General features: G+C 36.9%; 4 protein-coding genes and 1 pseudogene across 9 annotated transcripts; 1 reads left to right on the forward strand and 4 right to left on the reverse strand.

The window, feature by feature from the left end:
• Positions 1-197: 197 nt before the first annotated feature.
• On the reverse strand, positions 198-2,681 carry LOC125205136 (EID1-like F-box protein 2 pseudogene; annotated as a pseudogene). Of its 3 annotated transcripts, none has more exons than XR_016132830.1 (3): positions 2,402-2,681; positions 540-1,370; positions 198-464 (listed from the first exon to the last, which is right to left on the reverse strand). The product of XR_016132830.1 is annotated as an EID1-like F-box protein 2 pseudogene, transcript variant X1 (transcript). The 3 variants fall into 3 exon arrangements; XR_016132831.1 differs by lacking the exon at positions 2,402-2,681 and adding an exon at positions 2,275-2,394; XR_016132832.1 differs by lacking the exon at positions 2,402-2,681 and adding an exon at positions 2,192-2,325.
• A 963-nt stretch (positions 2,682-3,644) lies between these two features.
• LOC125205121 (uncharacterized) lies at positions 3,645-7,419 on the reverse strand. 2 transcript variants are annotated; one of them, XM_048103937.2, is made up of 4 exons: positions 7,154-7,419; positions 7,030-7,061; positions 6,858-6,918; positions 3,645-6,402 (listed from the first exon to the last, which is right to left on the reverse strand). In XM_048103937.2, exon 4 carries the CDS (start codon positions 6,359-6,361, stop codon positions 4,118-4,120), a length of 2,244 nt encoding a protein of 747 aa, XP_047959894.1. In that variant the 5' UTR covers positions 6,362-6,402; positions 6,858-6,918; positions 7,030-7,061; positions 7,154-7,419; the 3' UTR covers positions 3,645-4,117. The 2 variants fall into 2 exon arrangements, with proteins under 2 accessions (XP_047959894.1, XP_088917391.1); XM_089061265.1 differs by having other exon boundaries at positions 7,030-7,158.
• A 2,268-nt stretch (positions 7,420-9,687) lies between these two features.
• On the reverse strand, positions 9,688-12,210 carry LOC125205130 (lysine-tRNA ligase). The gene is made up of 6 exons (XM_048103943.2): positions 11,697-12,210; positions 11,245-11,394; positions 10,877-11,135; positions 10,558-10,776; positions 10,322-10,464; positions 9,688-10,152 (listed from the first exon to the last, which is right to left on the reverse strand). The coding sequence occupies exons 1-6, from the start codon at positions 11,955-11,957 to the stop codon at positions 9,853-9,855; spliced, it is 1,332 nt and encodes a 443-aa protein (XP_047959900.1). The 5' UTR covers positions 11,958-12,210; the 3' UTR covers positions 9,688-9,852.
• Positions 12,211-12,346: 136 nt separating this feature from the next.
• Positions 12,347-15,167, reverse strand: LOC125205134 (RING/U-box superfamily protein). Of its 2 annotated transcripts, none has more exons than XM_048103948.2 (2): positions 15,010-15,167; positions 12,347-13,731 (listed from the first exon to the last, which is right to left on the reverse strand). In XM_048103948.2, the coding sequence occupies exon 2, from the start codon at positions 13,660-13,662 to the stop codon at positions 12,862-12,864; it is 801 nt and encodes a 266-aa protein (XP_047959905.1). In that variant the 5' UTR covers positions 13,663-13,731; positions 15,010-15,167; the 3' UTR covers positions 12,347-12,861. The 2 variants fall into 2 exon arrangements, with proteins under 2 accessions (XP_047959905.1, XP_047959906.1); XM_048103949.2 differs by lacking the exon at positions 15,010-15,167 and adding an exon at positions 14,824-14,970.
• Positions 15,168-16,149: 982 nt separating this feature from the next.
• PTEN1 (Calcium/lipid-binding (CaLB) phosphatase) lies at positions 16,150-18,989 on the forward strand. The gene is made up of 5 exons (XM_048103945.2): positions 16,150-16,563; positions 16,768-17,100; positions 17,498-17,689; positions 17,761-17,988; positions 18,464-18,989. The coding sequence occupies exons 1-5, from the start codon at positions 16,336-16,338 to the stop codon at positions 18,716-18,718; spliced, it is 1,236 nt and encodes a 411-aa protein (XP_047959902.1). The 5' UTR covers positions 16,150-16,335; the 3' UTR covers positions 18,719-18,989.
• Positions 18,990-20,618: the final 1,629 nt, after the last annotated feature.

Consider the following 20,618-nt stretch of genomic DNA (forward strand, 5'->3'; position numbering starts at 1 on the left):
AAAGAATTGAATTTTAGTCCATTCCACATCTCAAAATCTAAAAAATAAATCACGAAAACTGAAATTTTTACTATTATCACATCTGTCCTTTTCGGCAAATTACGCGCTAATGTGGCGACTAGTTTAAAGCGAATGAATAAAACATCGTTTCAAACTTAATTAGACGTTGTTTGATCCAACACCGTTTTATCCTCGTGTTTAGTTGAACAGATAGTATTCAATCATATTGAAATAGTGAAATTAGACAGCTTCTCAGTCAGACAGTTAATGTATATAGTAAGGTCACAAATCACAGCACAAAAATGTATAAATAACAGACCATATTTACAGACACCAACATTCTGCTACCCCAAAAACAGCAGCAGATTATACACACCAAGCTTCACTCAACATCCCCATCCTCCATCCCTCGGCTCGCCTCCGTCTCGACCCACAGCCTCGATTTTCCCAGTGAAGGTGCATCACTGCTCACATGAAGAGACAAAGCTGTAGAGCAGCAAATAAAGAAGCTGAAAATTGAAGAAAATTAATGGAAATACCTGACTTAAGAGTAAAAATCTGCATCACTCCTCAGATGCTTCATCTGTATCAGATAAAGGCAACAAGGTGCATATCCCGAGCACGTGTCCGTTGAGACACACATAATACTCGATGCAGTCATCGTACGCGCCGAGCCTGCAGCTGGCGCTCGAGGGTATCATGTTGGCTGCCTGCATGTTCCACAGCTTCGCCTTGCAGTATGGACACACCTCCTTCGGATGCAGCGGGGCACCCCGGCTGATCAACAGTTTCCTGACTTTAGACGTCGCAAAGGATTTGAAGATCCCACGGAAAAACCCTATATCCCCTTCCTCCCCTTGGTCGAGATGCTCACAGGGGTCGGAGATGTACAAGACGTCCGTCCTGCATTGTGATAGGAGAAAGCTCTTCCCCGATGTCCTTGAGAAACGTGTCCTGTACACGAAATGGCCGGGGACGTGGACGCGGTTGAACAGCCCGTCTTTCTTGCATCCGGAGCAGTATATGAGAAGCTTTCCGAGGGCCCTCCAGCTCCCATCCACGATATGGCTTCCGCTGGAGTGGAGATCGCGCATCATCTTAGGAGCCCGTGTCTTGCAGAACTCCTTCCAGAGGACTCGTTTGGCGAGATCGTCTAGCCATTTGCACGTGCAAGAAAGGGCCACTATCAACTTAGGGTTCCAGTTCAAATGGTTGAAAACTAAGAAGATCACTTCCTCACTAAGGTGCCCTTTGGTACAAACACAGGCTGCGGAGTGCACGCAGCGATATTGCTTTGTGATATGCATTTTACGACTGAAACATCAAGTCATAGTGAGTTTCAGTGTGATGCCTGCAAATTTCTCCGATGCCTGTGATCATAAGAAGAAAACAACAATAAAATATAGTACTAGAAACTGTTGCGATGACAAAACAAACTCTCCGTATCTATGCACATATACGCACAGAGAGATTATATATCAATATCACAAAGCATAATCAACAAGAATATACTAGAATGGCTTCATCCTAATTATAATATATCTCTAGGTCAAGAACCAACACGAATCCATCAACAAATCATAGTTCTCGAGAGAAGCAAAAAATTGCACGAAGGTAACGTCTGCCAAACATGGCTTATGCTTTCAGCATATAGTAGTAATTAACAAAAAGAACTCAAGAGAAGCTACTTTCATTGTCACCAAAATCTAGAAACAACAATGAACCCGCATTCAAGCTTCTTTAAGATGAAGGCAGACTGTAAACATACAACTCCAAACAGGAAACAAGAAATCCACATCACTTCAAACTTACAAGTGCATGACTAGAAAAGGCGGGCGGCACATGTACAAAGCAAGATGCGGTGAGAGTTTATTCTATCGATAATGGCTAAAGTGTATTTGAGGGACGTGGACTGATAATCAATCATTCTTCTACAACAACACAAATTTAACACTTCCAAATGTGTTTTCCTATATCACCAAAGATAACGAGACTAGGTAGGGTTTGTGGCAAAGAACTAAACATGTTAATCTTTCAACTATTCATAATCCACTAATTAACGAGAAGGGAAGGTTCTGTTCTTCCTAAAGTGTTCTATAACAACAACCAACAAGCTCAAACGCACTTCAACTATCACATAATCTACAAAAACAGTCAGCTACCATACAAAAAAATCCAAAATACATTTTACCTAAAACAGAAGGAAGATAGAAAAACAGAACACAAAGAACTTCCCTTCCAACACATTTCAAATCGAAACACCCAAAATTTCACCTCAGTCCACAAATTTCAGCCGCAATAACAAGATTTCAAGAATCGTGCAAAGGGGCAAATTTCGATGATGGTAAAAATGAAATCGTCAAATCATTGCACAACATGCAAGAAAGGGCCAAGATTTTACCTTTAAACAAGAAGAAGCTCGTGCCCAGAAAATAAAAATCCAATCTTTATTGCCAGAAGGGTTCTAAAAATACCGGAGCCATGAAAATTACAAAATAATTCAACGGTATGTGACAAAATAAATACACCCTTTATAACTGAAAAAAGCACTCCAGTGTTACTTAAGCTTGCAAAAGAGCCAATGAGAGGCGTTAAATGGATTTATATGTTGAAATCAAATAATTTTATGTGGACATATGGAGGCCTATATATGGTGAGATGGTTAGGTGAGGTGTATCAACATTTATATTGGTGATAAAGATTTGTCCAACTATGAGACACCTATAGCAAGATTCTGAATTTTATACACAATAAGTTACTCATAATTTAGGGGATTTTGTGTGTATTAGAGAAACTGGTGTTAGTGGTTTTGGTTTTTTCATGAAAGAGAGGTTTTTGTGACACCTGTAAGAATGTATTATTGCCTAAAAAGAAGAAAGCATCGATTTCAATTGATTTGAGTTGAATTGTGTTTAATTTTTAATTAATTGTCGAGTGTGTGGAGGAGATTCGTCTTGTCTATCACTAATCCATAGGCCATAAAATCTGAGGAAGGAAATGAGAAAATGACATTAGACGCCATACAACTTTAATTAGGCCAAATTTATACATCTGGCTGGTTATAATAAGATATTTTGGTCAATATACTTGAAAAATAAATAACAAATTGATAACTCCTTTAATGTTTATGTGGTTTTACAAAATAAATAAAATTATTATTAAATCCTTAAATGGAGTATGAGTTATGGGAAATGGCGTGTGGGAAAGGGTGCAGAGGGGAAGTTGGCGGAATAAACTATAAAGTTAATTTTAATTTAATCTTTAGTTTAGCCATATTTATTTATTTATTTTTAGGCACTTCTTTTAAAATCAAAGATATTAAATGAAGTTATAATATTAGTATAATACCATATTTTAGGTAGGAAAACAACATTGGAGTACTGAATTGAGTACTTTCATTTAGTATTAAATTGTTAGTTTGTAGTAAGCCATGTTAGAGCAAAACCTTGATAGATTGAAAAAGCAAAACAAATCAATAAAGTTTGATAATATACAAGCACATATTAAAGCTGAAAATGTAAAATTAGAATTTTTGCTTGTAAACCAAAATAAAAATATAGGATCAGAGTATTCATTCTATCAGCCATACGCAAGTGTTAAGAGGTTAATAATCCCAAAACAAATTACAAGCTTAACAATTTCAATAAGAGTAACAATAATCCAATAAGCCATTCATCATCAATTAGATGATTAAAACACTTCGATTCACAGCCAGAGAGTCACTACAAAACCAACACAAAGCATGTGTTTCGTAAACTCCAAAACAAACATAAGAAAGTTATACCAAGTTTCATCACCTCATGGGAGACAACTACATCCAAAAACCTTTATAGTTTACCATCTCCCACTTTTCTTTCAGTCTAAAAGCTAAGAAAGAAGAAAGAAAGAAAAAAAAAAGAAGCCTCAGCTGAGTGGTTTTCTGATCCTGATCTAGAAGGCTAGACAAACCACTCAACACGAGAACACCGTACAGCAAAGCGACCGAGGCTTTCTTGTTCTAACCTCAGTTAGGATTGCACATATCGGTAGTATCAAGCAGACACGGATTCGCTATTCACACCTCGCCATTATTCAAGCACTCTATACCGTCAGAAACAAGATAAGAAATTATTCACAATTAACTCACAACTTGTGTGGAAGGTTTACTTTCTTGTAGAGAGATCACGGTTTCAAAAGCTCCCACCAGGGCTTTAACCTTACTTTTCCTACTCACGACGAGTTTACTTGCCGTCTCTTCAATGACATTGTTCAACAAACCTTGAGCATCTTTCTTCCCTTGCACATCTTGATGCTTTAAAACAACCTTTTGAGGCAAAACCCCTGTACTAGCCATGTCACTAGTGACTCCCGCTTTTTTCGTGGTTTTCCTCCTCAGATTACTTTCTTCTACTCCTAAGACCCTTGCCCTCCTAAATATAAGTTTCCTAGGTGTATTATTATCCGACTGAAGTTCCACTACCTTCCCCATTCTGAACTTCACTTTCACAGGAGAGATATGTTTATCTCCCGCAACAACCACCCTGTTCTTTCGCACTGCCTTCTTAGGATTCTCTTTCACAGGTGCTTCTTTGACAGTCTTCAGCGAGTTCTTGGAGATAAGTTTGCGTGTTTTAACAGAGCTCTCCTCCATCTCTGAATTGTCCTCTTCATAAGAAGATAGTGACAAAGACTTTCCACGAGACGATGATTCGGCTGATAGTGGAGATTTAGGTGATGACTCAGAGACATTGTTGCCAGCTCCAACCCTGATGACACGCAGCTTTTTCTCAGTAACCTTCTCACTCTCAGATGCCTTAGAATTAACCCTTCGTGTCCTATTGGGATCCTTCAGAGGAGACACCAATTTTAAGTTTCCACGTTTTCCCGAATTGATTTGTGCTGTCTTTCTCAAAGGAAGCTTAGACAGCAGAGTAGCAGAAGGAGGTGTCAATGCCTTCTTTGCAGATGCTTTGGCTGTCATCAATTTTCTGCCTTTTCCATGCATACCATCTGAATCATTAGGAGAAGATAATGGTTTAACCTTAACAGGTTTCAACTTCACAGGAGACGACCGCTGCTTGGATGCAGAAGTTGTCTTTTTCTCCGTTTTTGATATTTTATCATCGATTGAGGAACCTTGTTTCACTGAATCTTCAACTTCCGTATGGGGAAAGTATACACTCTTGATTTCTGGGGGATCCACTGAAGGAGATTTCTTAGCCGATGAAGACTTGCACTTCGGCAAAAGAGTCTTACTGCCAGAAGAGCCATTTTGCTTTGAGGAGGAAGTTTTGGTATAAGTGGACAGTTTAGGTGTCCGCAAATCAGATTTAGAATTTGAAGAAGGAACTCTAGGTGAACTATTGTTGGTGTATGTTGAAGGCCTGTGCTTTGGCTTTGGGGGATAAGATTTGGTATCAAGGGATGACCTCAAGCCATTTGAACGGACTTTCACATCGATTGGAGGTCCATGATTAACAAATTCTTCCTTTGTTTCGACACCTGAAACCACCTCTTCCATCATCTCGTCACCTGCGATCACCTCTTCCATCTTCTCATCACTTGAGACCACCTCTTCTTTCTTCTCGTCATCTGTGACCACCTCTTCCTTCATCCCGTCACCTGTGACCACCTCTTCCTTCATCCTGTCACCTGCGACCACCTCTTCCTTCATCCTGTCACCTGCGACCACCTCTTCCTTCTTCTCCTCACCACTCAAAACCACCTCTTCCTTCTTCTTGCCACCTGAGGCCACCACTTCTTTCTTCTTGCTACCTGCGACAACCTCTTTCTTCTCCTCGCCATCTGTGACAACCCCTCTCTTCTTCTCGCCATTCGAAAAAACCTCTTTCTTCTTCTTGCCACCTGTGACCACCTCTTCTCTCTTCTCGTCACCTGCAGCCACCACATCTTTCTTCTTGCCACCTGCGGCCACCACATCTTTCTTCTTGCCACCTGCGGCCACCTCTCTCGTCTCCTCACCATCCAAAACCACCTCTTTCTTCTTCTTGTCACCTGCAACCCGTATCTCAACAGGTATCTGATCAGGAGACAGTTTTGCAATCCTTTTCCGGAAAGGCTTCCTTGATTTACTTTCATCTAAATGGTGCTTTCCAAATTTACAGAAATCATGACAAGAGCCAGTAGATGCTCTGAGATAATGAGGAACCACTTTTTCTTTGCCATTGGAAGACACCAATTTGTCTGCAGAACTCCTCAAGGAACTGTTCCCCCGACCACGGGAACCAACAGAAGCTCCAAGATTATGGGCATCAATGCTGTGCCCATTACTCGGAGAATCCTGATTCCCAGCCAAATCATTGTTCACACTCCCATCACTTTTCGTGGGAGTAGCCATAGAATCATCACTTGCTTCAGCCATGCAAACAGAGACCGTGATAGGGAGCTAGGAAACAAAAAATCCTACAAGCATAAACAATACAGATAAGCAGTTATAAGAATGTGATTATATGAATAATCTTCTAAGAAGAATTTATTAAATTTTCATCTTTTAATCTTATTTTCATCATAAAAAAGAGAGTAAATAATGATCTAGTCTATCCAAATTCCAAAAGCAATTCATGTGAATGAAAATACATCATTCAAATGAAATCATTGATACACAGTGTTCAATGCCAACAATGGATTGATCTGCAGCAAATTCCCAACTTAAAGCAACAGATAAAACACATATCACAGAAAACGTTTCAGCACAGAAAATTTCAAATCAAACCTTTTCCAAAACCAGAGATTAACCAGAAGATTCACGAAACCATAACAAAGAGGGTAAAATACCTAAAATCAATTGAACAAAACCATCCCCACACAAAAATTCCGTCTCAAAATCAATCACAATCTCAAAAAAAGAGAAAAATTACCTAAAATCGGCACCTGATCACCAATCGGAATCTGAAGCCTTTCACAAACACAAGCGTGCAACTGTGAGAAAACAAATAACCCCAGAATTATAAACCAGAAACAAACGTTATTGAATGCCGCAATTAATGAGAGGTCAGTAAAAAAAACAGAAACCCCTCAGAAACCGTGTACCTTCTTCTTCTCCCTTCTACCTTTCTTCTTTACTGCTTCACCAGAAAGCAAAGGAAAAGCGTAAGAAAATTAAAATAACGAATAAAATGAATTATGATGGAAGTAGCAACAGGAATCAGCCTACCTTATCCGTCAATTATTAGTATAATTCAATTCTCCGAATTGAAAGCGATCGCTATCAAAAATATACGCGCATTTATATACGGAGATAGAAAAGAGAAAGAGACAGAAAGATCGTGCAAGCAACGCCTTTCGGTTTTGGTTACTTCTGGGGAGTTCCAAAGAAGCCGTTTTGATGAGTTCACGCGTTCAATTGTTGCTCAATTTCTGGCCCAGGGAGAGATATAGAGAGAGAAAGAGAGTATATTTTGTATTGTGTGTATCTGTGTGTGTGAGAGAGAGAGGTGAAAAACGATCGGCTGTAGAAGGTGGTCGGCGCCAATTTCCTTTTTTTAATTTTATTTTTAATCTATTATTCTTTTATATTTATCTTTTTTTCATTTTCAATTTAATGGCAAAACTTAGGTGATAAGCAAGATGCTAATTGCTAACCGTAATAAATATTGGAATTAGATAATTTTTTTGTATATCTGTTATTATAAATAGGGTTAGTTGTATTTATAATCTATAGCCTGAAAATCTGGACTCTTTTACTTTATATCCTATAGCTTTGACGTAAATTAAATATTGTACATCACGGGAAAATATTGGTAGTATAATATTTTTTGGGAATTACTGAAATATAAATTGTGCAAATATAGTATCGAATCTTTCAAGGTAGAATTCTATAATATGATATTGATTCGATTTATTAGCGTATTCGTTAAAATAAATACGAGTATATTTGATTTGGTGGGAACTGGGAAGTGAAACAAAATAATTGAGTGATATTATTGCCTATTTTTGCCGTGGATTTCATATTTGGACAATTTTTAGGTGAATCTCTTGGATTTCATATATACTCCATTGCCAAGATGAGCAAAATAAGTTGTGAAAAATGGTTTAGTAATATTTTTTTTTTTTTATCAAATCTAACTCAGTATAATATTTTATGGTTTGTTAATATTACTGGTTGTATGGGTAACACTGAAAAAGAAAACTATTATTCCATATTTAATAGTATAAAAAAGTTAAATAAAAGTATATTAATACATGGGTTTAATAAAGAAAAATAATCATAGTAGTAACTATAATTGAAACTGAGGGAGTAGAATGTCAACAATATGCTGCAGCTTATTAATAACTGGTGCCTAAATGCATTTAAGTTGAAATTAAAATTTCAATTTATAAGGCATATGACCGTAGAATTAGGTACCAATTTCTCAAGTCAACTTCTGGAAACTTCTTGAATGTTAGGCGAGTTTATTCGTTATATTAACAAAATATTCAACACACTTAAATTTGGAATTAAAAAAATACATAAATGCAAAAACGTCAAACTCTATTTTCATACCGTTTATTTGATTTAATTATGAGTAACTTTTATTAATCCTTTTTCTTTACTTTCTTTATTCTTTATTATATTTAGATTGTATAAATATGTTAATACTCCGTAGTACTTAAAAATTATCTCAGTCATACACATATCACCATTTATCTCATATTATTATGATAAATAATTTTCAAAATTTTCATAATCCCTCAAAATATATGGAAGACGAACGGAATAAGATGCAACCAACATTTTTGAAATATTTAAGTTAGTTGAACCAATAGTAGTTGATTAGATCAACTTAATTTGAAATTTCATCAATATATATCAAATTAAAATTAATCAGCAAACCTTTTTTTGTCTATAATAAAATTAAGCGCCCACACACGCGCCGCCTGTAACGGTTGGCGGTTGGTGAATATTTATAGTTATTAATTTATTATGGAATACGATGACTAGATTGCAAATTATTCAATAAAATAATATCACTTGGGATTTGTTTATGTTCAATCTCAGTTCTGCTGCAATAGCATTATTTTCTTTGATCCACCAATTATTGTCCTTGCATAATTGCTTTGCTCTGATCCAACCTCATTAATTAATCATTTATGAGATTCAAGTCTATTTAATCACTATTATGATATAATTTCTACTACTATATTTTTTTGTATATATTTAAATGCACTACACACATGGTTCTCTCATGGAATACATTGAAAATCGCACAGGAATTGTGTATAAAACAATTAAAGAAACATTTATTAGTGATATATGTATGGAGTATAAATTAAAAAAATTATAGTGAATTATTTAAGAAAAAAGTAGAAGCCTTGGATTCTATTTCTCTTTCTGCTAATTGAAATGTCCACATGCTTGAGATGCAGCATGTTATTCATCATTCCATTTTTATATCATTACAAAATAAGAATTGTCACAGTCTGGTTATGGGATGGGACCTTGTATGATTGTTTCCTTTGAAAATATTTGATTTCATTAGTAATTGTGCAGGCCTACACGGTAACATTATGAGCTTTTTATAGTGTATTTTGATATTATAACAGCACTTGCATATTGGTAGATGAGATTACCAATCTGCCTTGACCTTTCAACCACCATAAATAGAATCATCACAAGAAGATTCTTTTGCAATTGTGTCAAAATTGAAAATAGAAGTTCCCACCTAAAAATACTACTAGCAAATATCATCATAATCAGTAATAGCACAATTTTCATGCAAATTATGACTTGGTTGCTAACATGGATTACTTTTTCTAGTATACATTTTAATCTGAGACCAACATTTCTCCAATATTCAAAATATATTGATTGTTCAGACAAGTAATATCAGAACTATCTACAAAATTTACCAGAAAATTCACACTTGTATTTCATCATTTCTTGCGGCCTGAGACGGTCTTCTTCACAGCCCCGACTGAGACCAAGAACTGGTCAAGAGACGATAGGGTCCTCATGTCGTCTGGAGGGAAATAACTGGCAGCCTTACCCAAGAGTGATGTGAAGAGCATGGCAAGTGAAGGGCGTGTAACATAGCTTTCACCCAAGAGATCATCAAGAAATCCAAATGCTGCTAAGAAGTCAGATCTGCTTGCATTAATCGGGCCAGCAAAATGCGCTGGAATTATCCTCTTGAACCTCCAGTCCCTCGAAATTCTATCTATCCAATCTCTAACCTGAAATCCCAAGAAACAGAGTCTCAAAATATAACTACGATTTGTTCTGCTCTTTTTTCTTACCTAAAAACGGAAAAGGGCGAATTTCAAAGATATGTCTGTAGTTTTATAAATGATGGATAAAATACAGATTATACAAATATCAGAGAACATTGACTGACTGACTTGCCTTTTCAGGAACTTTGCTGAAGACTAGAGTTTTTACGATAGGTGAGACAATAAGCTTCTGTGACATTTGAGAGAAGCTAGCATTCGGCTCCAACAGATTTGAGGGGCCAAGAAATAAGATCTGGAGGACCATTCTTTCCCATCCTGCATCGAACAAAACGAATGATCAGCTCACCTCAAAAGTGCCTGGTGAGATATATGTGTTTTCGAGTTAAATGACTCATTGAAGACTTATACCTTTCTGTCTGTTCATATTGTTGTCCACAACTGGCTCCTCGGGTACTTCTCTTCCCTTACTAAGAATCTTGACAGCCAAACCATTCTTAGCAGATGATAGCAACGACTCCTTGCTAATACATTCCGGTGGCTGTCTGGGAACAAATATCACAGCATCTGTAACTAGCAGCGTCTTTGTGCGCTTGTGATAGAATGCCACCTCAACATACGGCCCGATTCCTGACAACATATTCAACAACAAAGAAGAGTGCATACATATAACTATGTCTTAGCATAAGGCTAACTTGATTCCACAAAAAACTTGGAATAAGTGCACTACCAACTTCAGGGGAGCTCAAAACTTTCTGCTCGATTTCATCAGCCCACGGGGTTGACAAATCCTCATCTTCCAATATTCTGGCACGAAAAATCCCAAAAAACTCGAGGGGCAAGTTTAGTGGCCAGCTCCACTGCCTAGGCGCCACCCACACCTGAGCTCGAGGGAACTGCCTTGAGAATGGGCCAACAAATATCTTATGCTCGTATGCAAACGTGGGAAGGACTATATATTCCACGGGAGCACCCAACTCTTTCACTAGCTGCAAGATGGAACGAAGCACGAACAACATGTACCATCAACAAGTCGCAACATCTATATATCACCAGAAATTATCAAAAGAAAATCAGAAGCTCGACGTTGGTGATTACCTGAATGCACTCTTTTGTTGGAGCAATAGGGGCATGAACCCATAATCCACCGGATTTGAGCTTGATGACAGTCATACGAATGTTTGTTGAGACGCTGCTGAAACCGAGTGCTTGCTCTTGTTCAAACAACCATATTGCATCTTTCACAGCCTGATATTCTAACAGATAAATCAGTTACAACTCAGCACTTATGTTTCAAGAAACATTACTTCTTTTCTTCTCACTTCTAAACATGATTAATCTGCCCTAACAATAACTAATGTGGTCTATGTTTAAATTCAAATCTTTTTCATGAACAATCTAACTGTCCAATTAACTAAGAATTATGGAAAAAGGCCCAATTTTAATGAAATGATGATCTCTAATCAAATGAACTACAGTACTACTTAACTAATCAAAATTAGCTCCTTTTATTTGTAGAAATCCCAAAATTCTTGACAGATCAGACTAACCTCGTATCTCAATGTTTGGCGGTTGAGAAAGGGACCGAGGGGGAACGGGAATCCAGTAAAGTTGAAGTAAAACCTTCCTTCTCCGCCGCCAGCGGCGGCAGAGACCACCAAACTTGGTTCAGAGCGATTTTTGCTTCTTCTGGATTTGGTCTGAATACAGAGGCCCTTCAACGGGGAGCAGCTGAGAAAGGCGGAATTGAGTTCTCGAGAGGCCAATTGAGAAGATTTGGGTAACGGAACAGCAAACGCCGCCGCCGCCATATCTTAGTTCCGACAGTGAAGTAGCTGAAGAAGCTACTATTGCATTATTGTGGAGGGTCGAAACTCGAGAGGTTCAGTTTTTCACACGTGGCGGGATATCCTAGTTGGAATTTTATAGTGTAATTTATTTTCCACATTTGTTTATTTTATTTTATTTGTTTTGTTTTATTACTGTATCTGTGGATGCCAACGATCTACATGTTTGGATTAAATGAATTTTCCAGGCACTATGATTAGTTTATTATTTTTCGTAAATGGGTATATATTGCTTACAGAGTTCTAAAGACCATTATTTTGTAATTTAGTTATATAAACTTCAATAATATATAGTGGCTATCATTTAACTAAACAAACTCAAATTGAATAAAAATGCTAAACGAGAATGATACTTGCAATGAAACGCTATCTCAAAAGAAATAGCAAATCACTAGCTCTAAAACTGAGAGAATTCTCCTAACTTGTGTACACAAAATAATTGAGTACATGAGTTCCAAATAGAGGTAAGTAACTTGAGAAAATCACAAAATAAAACCAAGAAAGCCCATCGTCCAAATCAGCCATCATTCATAGCTAAAGCCACCGGCCACAAATATATACACAGATGACACTTCTAGAAAATACCTATGGCCATTGTCCGAACACCAGGGGCGCGGAAGTAACCCACGCCATACTACTCGAAAAAGCTTGAACGGCCTTTAGACTAAAGGGTGCCGGTAAACAGAACAGAACTGCACAGCCACCCAAACAGGACAAAAGCACCCAACAAATAAAGGTCACAGCCATAAACACTAACTCAGGAATCTAGGAAGTTCTAACCTGGAACAGTATTATTGACTTGGCATTGTGGAAACATTCATAGAGGGATGGATTGCATACACCAAAAGGAAAACGAGGAGAGGATTTGTCAAGTGACGATCTCTCTCACGAGCCAATCCAAGCTCGGATAAGCAAAGTACAGAATGAGGAAAGATGGAAGGGCGAAGAGGACTGTGATGACTATGTACAGGGCCAAGATGGCGGCACTGGCTGGTATTACGTACAATATGATGAGAAGGAAAAAGATGACTAGGGGGAATTTGGCCGTCAGATGAACGAAGAAAACGAGGGACTTTCTGAGGGACACTTGCAGCCTTTCCAAGGGATGATAGCTGTTGAACTGACTTCCATCATGACTTGAGCCTGATTGTTCAGAAACATGGAAATGATTGGTGCTTCTCTCTGTATTCCCAACTGAGCTTCCTAGTGATCTAGTGCTCGATGGACAAACACCCTGATGATCCCCACAGTTGGTGGAGTGAGGGTTCACTCTATCACCGTTCATGCTCTCGAGCATCCACAGAAGGAAGAAGTTCTTACGAGGAAATTTCAGGTTGCCCCTATAAACTAGACGAAGTGATAAGAGGTTGCACCAGGGGCAGGATATAAAGAGTGGGAGCTGAAGAGGCAGAGTGGGAAATTTGACAACAGCAAACTGTAATCCTAGGATGCAGTTTTTGCACAGTGTGTGCCCGCACCACAAAACGTATGGTATATTTTCAACAAGGTTAAAAGATTCCCAGCATATCGGACATTCCAAACCTTCCTCTCTGCTAGTATGGGAAGAAGCTTCGTCATCAGAGCAATCCATTGAATTTTGTGTCGGTTTCAGTACACCATTCTTGAGCCCTCTAGTTCCAGCCAGACAGTTGGATGCAAAATTCCACATCTTGGAGCTAGCTAGGACCACTACAAAATGAGCATTTTACATCTTTGGAATAAACTCCACCCAAAAGCACTGCATAAAAAGCAAGGAAAACCAGAAACCAAATTTAGCCACAAAGTAATAGCTTCTTTAAAAAATCATAACCTTTTTACAGCAATAATAACAACAAAACAATATACAAAAATGAAAATGAAAATAAAAATGTAAATCCATAAATTATTCTAGCAACACGCACTTTCATTAAGTTTTTCAGCATTCTTCCTCCAGAAAATGTTTCATATTGCAACTAGCTAGCTTCTCAAACTAGAAATGGGGCACACTTAGCCTCTTTCTAGATCAGAAACTAAACAAACCTGGTCTGCTTAAACGACGATTGTTTTCTCAGCGTCTCATTCTTAACCTAAAATTGAGGCACTACTAGAAGGAACCCTGTAACTGTAACACAGAAATGAAGCTAATCCATCACTTACTCCTCATATTTCATGACAACTATTTAACTGGATCCAGTATCTATGTTACTGAGAGATACATTGTTCAACACTCTTTATACCATATAGACTTTGATTTGAAAAGAAATGTAGATCCGGAGTTATTCCTATAGTTGGAGTTTCTTGGATACAGAAAGGGAATTCTTGAACTTCTCTTAGCACATAAGAGAAAGTTTCCAGAAATAATATCCTACTAACTACTCAGCTGTAGATGGATTTTAATTTTAAGTTTTTAACAGTATCCTACTTAGCACATTAACAGAAAATCTGTGGAATTTAGCTAACAGCACTTTGATTTCATAACCCATAAGAGGCCTCTTCTACTTGATCCCCGGTCCAAACAATGTTGTAAGCTTGTTTAGAAGAAACCATCAAACTTATGCAGGTAGGCAACCATCAACCCCAATTCTTGGTCTGTTTGAACTTAGCCTAGGTCAGCCAAGGGGAGAATCACAATATCCAATTTTACATAATATTTTACAGGATTTTCTTTAGCCAATCATCTCAAAGCACAAGATCCAAGCTGCAATCTTTAATTGAAAGAACTACTCTAGGTTCACAGCCGCCTACAACAGCCAGAAATCTTAATTTCTTTTTCAATTGAAACAATCCGAAAGCAAATATCAGCCATAAATCATCACTAAAAATACATTCTCGGTTAACTGAAAAACCTAACCAGCTGAAATAGCAGATCTATGATTGAACCGATCGAATCAACAACTATAAACACCGTTAGAGAGTCATAAACAAGTAACTCGAATCAACAGCATGAATAATAACTGGAATAATCAGAGAGACAAAAAACCACCACACATCGATTTATTAATGCGACATGAAACAGAAGCGATAGATTACAACTTACCTATCGATCTGGTGTGTGTGTGTGAGAGTGAGTGAGAGAGAGAGAGAGTTCGGTATCTGGTATGCGGCTGTGCATCAACCTGAACCCAATCTCGATCGCTTTTAGTTTAAGTCTGTAATATTTTTAATTAATTAGGAATATTAGGCAGAATAATATGAAGATTTAGTTTGAGAAAACATTTTTATCTTATCCAATGGATTACAAGTGGAAAAGATAATAATCAATAAATAATCTATATTGTCTTTAATTTTTTAGTAATTTGCGTGACCCATTTCAGCATAAATTATAAAATATTCATCAGTAAACCTTATTGTAAATAATTTGCTACTGCATCGTTTTGAAATACTCATTAATCTTTTATCTCCAATTATTTGAACCGGCTGAAATACATAAGAACAAAACAGATAACTACAAACACGTATTTATCAATAAATCGTTCTAAGTTGACTTATTAAACAAATTTATGCAATAAATATCAAATGATGTTGTTATCACGTTTTGAAAAATTGCAGTGGAGTTTAAAGAGACTGGCCCAATTTATGGAGTTTGTGACCCAATTTTATTATTGAGCTCATTTTAATTAGAAGTTCGATAAAAAAAAAATTTGTAGTAATTTATATCTTCACTAAGTGATTGGATGAAGTTTGTCTCCGCTGTTGAGGCGGAGAATGATTTTTTCTATCTGTAGCGGTCTGAATCATGAAATTACACAGTAGAAAAAAATGATTGAGGTAAAGGCATAACTTTTATAGAGTTTAAAGACTGATTTATATAAGTTTTCTGGCAATATTTTTCTGAATAGAGGTTGATCCTCCTAGCTCCATTCATGCCTATAGAAAGACAAGATTGTTTTTTAAGTCTTCAATTTGACTAAAGATTTGAGTTGCCTTGTTTTGGAATATTAATTGACTAGAGTTTTCCCGGTTACATTATCTACTAGTATGATTAAGTTGACTCATGTATTGCATATATCTTCAAGAAATTATAATACACACATATAATAGCATAAATAATTATATGAGATGTCAAATAGGGCGGGTAAATCGGCCTTAATTTCTCCAAGTCTAAGGTTGTCGGAAACGTTGACAAAAATCTGACAAAAAAAAGAAAAGAAAGTGAGTTTAATTAGAGAAAAAAAAAACCGTCCAACGTGAAACTGGACATGGGCTTCTTCATCATCTCTTTCATCTGGCCATCTTAAAGAAGAAGCATCCATCAACACACGTACAGGACTGAATTTTTCCCCTCACTTTCTTCAATATTCTTGGACCAATCTTGGTGATCTCCTTCGATTCACTTTGATTGTTCCAAGTTTAGGGTGAAACAATGGGGTTGAAGTTGTCAAAGAAAGGGCAGAAAAGCCCAGAAAGCAAGATGAATATGGTGGTGAGGTGTCTTTGGAAGAACTACATTCGCAATCTTGTGTCGAAGAAGAGGCGGCGGATGCTCGTTGCTGGCTACGATCTCGACATGACCTACATCACCGATCGCATCCTCGCCATGTCCTTCCCCGCCGAGCGCATGCGTGCCATGTACCGCAACCCTCTCTGGCAGGTCAGGTCGTGAATGCGCAGCATCTGTTATGAATCTATCTGTATCATTCTCCCTCCGAGAAAAAGAAAAAATGGATAAAATAGGAGAGAGAAAAGATAAAAAAAAGTGTTGAGAAAGTTTTCGTAAATAAAAGTTGGACTACTTTTGATGTGTATATGTTATTTTCGTTGTGTATGATTAGATGATGACATGAATCTCTTGCAGGTTAAGTCTGCGCTCGACACGAGCCACCGTGACCACTATAAGGTGTACAACTTGTGCATAGAGGAGGACTATGACCCTTTGCATTTCAATGGATATGTGGAGAGATTCCCATTTGATGACAACCATGTCCCACCACTAACAATGGTCAAGGAATTTTGTGAGAATGTCCATGCTTGGCTAGCAAGTGATCCTAAAAACATTGCAGTTGTGCATTGCATGGCCGGAAAAGGTCGAACCGGCTTGATGGTTTCATGTTACCTTGTCTACACCGGCATGCCGGCCGACAAGGCCTTACACTTGTACGCCGAGAGGCGGACCACTAACAATGAAGGAGTAATTCTCATTTCTTCGCTATTGGAAAAACATAAAATTTTGTCAAATTCTGCTCTATTCCGCTACTTTTAAAATCGTCCACAAAGACCAATATAGTCTAACACTGTTCGCAATTATCCCACGACCAAATATATCAGTTAACTCAAATAGATGATGTGACTGAGTATGTATAAAGTGTATTGCCAAAGTGATGAATATCCAGATGGATATATAAATCTAAATTTCAGCAGTCACATCAGCTAAGATTTCACTGGGACAGTTGCAAACAGTGTTAGATTTCATGGTTTTTTTACTCGTTTTTTAAAGTTGAGTGATTGGTCATAGTTTGACTAAATTTCATGATTTTTTCGATAATTTGACGGCAAGTAACACAAATAGTTACTATTTTCTGGTGCAGGTATCGATACCCAGCCAACGCCGTTACGTTGGATACTGGGAGAAAGCAATGTCCCAAGCTGGGGGAATGGATCTTGCTTCTTCTCCATATGTAAATATGCCTCAGCCATGCACCAGAGAGCTGCAGCACATCCGCCTCTACGACACCGCCGGCATCAGCCAGGTGTTTGTCGTCGTGTCGGAGCTCCAAGAGGTAATGAAAATATGTGTTTTCTACCAGTTCAATTGGTTCATATATGATAACATAACCGAGAGTTCCTACAGAAACCAGAGCAGCGCTATCGGCCTTCAGTTGAAGTCTCGAAAGCATGTTGTAGGAGGATCGGAACGGATAACGAGAAGTCATACGAGTCCCGATACTACTACTCGTTCGTGGAGGGTAACGACGAGAAGAAGGATGAGGAGCCACGCTTGGTTGTCCAGATGGACACCGAAAGCTCCATTATCTACAAAAAGACCTGTCTCGGTCATCACTACGAGAAGCCACTGCCAGTACGATTCACATTCCTTTTTAGGAAATCCCGAGTTAAAGAATTCATTTTTTAACAAAAATGAACTCTTATGCTTTATTATAGCCTCTTATTTAACCACTAAACACATTTTTCTTAATTCTCGTGCCAAATGAAACGCTTCACGTAATAGTACTTAATTTAGGATGAAAGGAGTATATAGTATTCCCTCCGTCCCGCCTTAGCAGTCCCATTGACTTTTCTGCCATCTTTTTGTAAAAATGATAAAAAATAGTTAAAGTGGAGAAATAGTAAAGTAAGAGAGACAATAATGTAGATAAGACTCTTCTCTATATTATTCTCTCTCTTAATTTCTCATTTCTCATCTTTAACTATTTTTTTATCATTTTTACAAAAAACGGGCAGAAAAGTCAATGGGACTGCTAAAGCGGGACGGAGGGAGTACTATATATATACATTATCTAGATCAATACTAATTTTTTTCATGTATCGTGCAGTTGACTGGAGACGTGCGCGTAATTTTCTACGAGAAGCTGATTGGAGGGCGCTTCTTCTACGTGTGCTTCAACACGGCCTTCATAACGGGCAGTCTGCTTCAGTTCTCAGTTAACGATTTGGACAAAGTAGGGCAGAAGGGGCGGTCGATCTGCGGCCCTTCGTTCTGCGTGGAGTTGTTCTTCGGTCCGTCATCAAATGCCAGCTGTTCGATGCCTGCGATCGCAAACGTTGACGAGATTCAGCTCAGTGGATGAGTTGCATTTTTATGCAAAATGTGACTGCTATTTGTGTTCATGTCATTTGTGTCAAAAAGCCATCACTGAATCGTCAATTCCAAACTGCATGCATTTGGCCGTCTCTTCTTGAAACACAACATTTTGTAGTTAGGAATTATCATCATCAATGTGTGCTCGACTTTCTTGTGCTGTACATATCATCATGCAATTTTATAATCTCTTTACACTCTTTTCTTACTTTTGTTGGTATTATTTCAGTTGAATATATGCAGTTTATATCTTTATCTCATGGATGCAACGCTTTCAATTCAGACGAGATTGTAATAAACCATGTCCAAAATTAGTTACAAGTATATCTTTATGTGAAATTTATCATATCTTGTCTAAATCCATTTACGCCAAATTCAAATCCTGTTTTGAGTATAATATCACACCGGAAAATAATTTTACTCCAACTATTTACACCAAATTCAAATTTTACATTATTTTTAAGTTTATGTATTACAAAAAATTTGCAATGATTTTATATTTGGTGTTGTTTTTTAAAAAAACGTAAAAATAAATTTGGGTTTGTAGTGTAATTGGAGAATATTTCTAAAAAAAAAACTAGATTTGATGTTTGGTTGAGATGGTATTATAAGTTGAAATGTTGATCAATTTTAGCAAAGTAGGTGAGGTTAGTAACTCTGTCTTAGTACTAACTAGATCATAGCACAATTTTTTGGCTGAGCTAGTATGCAATTATTATTAATTATTCATTTAACATTAATCAGTTAGTAATCGATTTTAGCATAGAGATTGATTGGGATTATAACAGAAAATAATAAATTTACATAAATTTTAGTATATAAAATTAAAATTTACGTATTATTCTTGATATAACATTTTTATTAATTTTTAATAATTTTATGTAGAGTGTAAAATGCAAAATTTTATTGATGCAAATCAAATTACTACAGTACTATTTTTTTAAAGGTTTTATCTATAGACTCGTTTTAGTATTTATTCAAAATTGATACCTTAAGGAAAAATTGAGGAAGGACAAAGTTTGGAATACGAAAAAGGCTTGAATAGGGACTCGAACAAGATGCACGGACCACGTACTTGGTCCATACGCCCCATGCTAAAGACTTAACATTAAGACAGAAAAATAGACATTATGTGGTAGTCGGCCAACGAAGCACATAGTCTCAAGTCGAGCCATGTCCAAAATATCTCACATGGACTGAGTGGTCTGCATTACCAACTACACTGCCTAGGCCTCCATCGGCATCACCACCCATAACCAAACACACGGATTGTGTGCTTGGCCAAGCCAAGACACAACCCATGTATGCATTGGCTATTATTGAGTTTGGCCAAGTTAGGGATACATAAAAAACCCATGTTCTTTAACACCAAAAAATTGAAAATTAGCTATAAAGATATAAAAGTTAGGGATAACAAAATTATGTATAAATAGATAAGTTATTAACTAAAGGCAAAACACATTCTTGGGTCCTTATACTTTAATCAAATTGTTCATCAGATCCTCGTACAAATTTTTTTGTTTTAATAAGTCCTTATACATTTCTCATAAATTTCATCACATCCTCGTACAATTTTTTCGTTTTAATATGTCTTTATACTTTGATTATAAATTTTATTAGGTCCTTATACAATTTTTTATTTTAAGATATTTTTTACTTTTATGTTAGATAATAATTTATATTTAATTAATTAAATTTAATGAATCTTTTAATTTTATTATTTAACTTATCTTATGATTATAAATATTCAGGAAAACGTATCTTTCAATATAAATATAAATAATCAATTGAAAATTCGAATAGTTATTCTAAAAAAAAACTTCGATTTTAATCTTCAATCATCACGGTTAATCTTTTTATTATTCTCTACAACTTATTGAGATTATTGG

The sequence above is a fragment of the Salvia hispanica genome, chromosome 6, assembly GCF_029641045.1.
Source record: "Salvia hispanica isolate PSC_SH4W2 chromosome 6, Shi_PSC_v1, whole genome shotgun sequence".
Taxonomy (NCBI): domain Eukaryota; kingdom Viridiplantae; phylum Streptophyta; class Magnoliopsida; order Lamiales; family Lamiaceae; genus Salvia; species Salvia hispanica.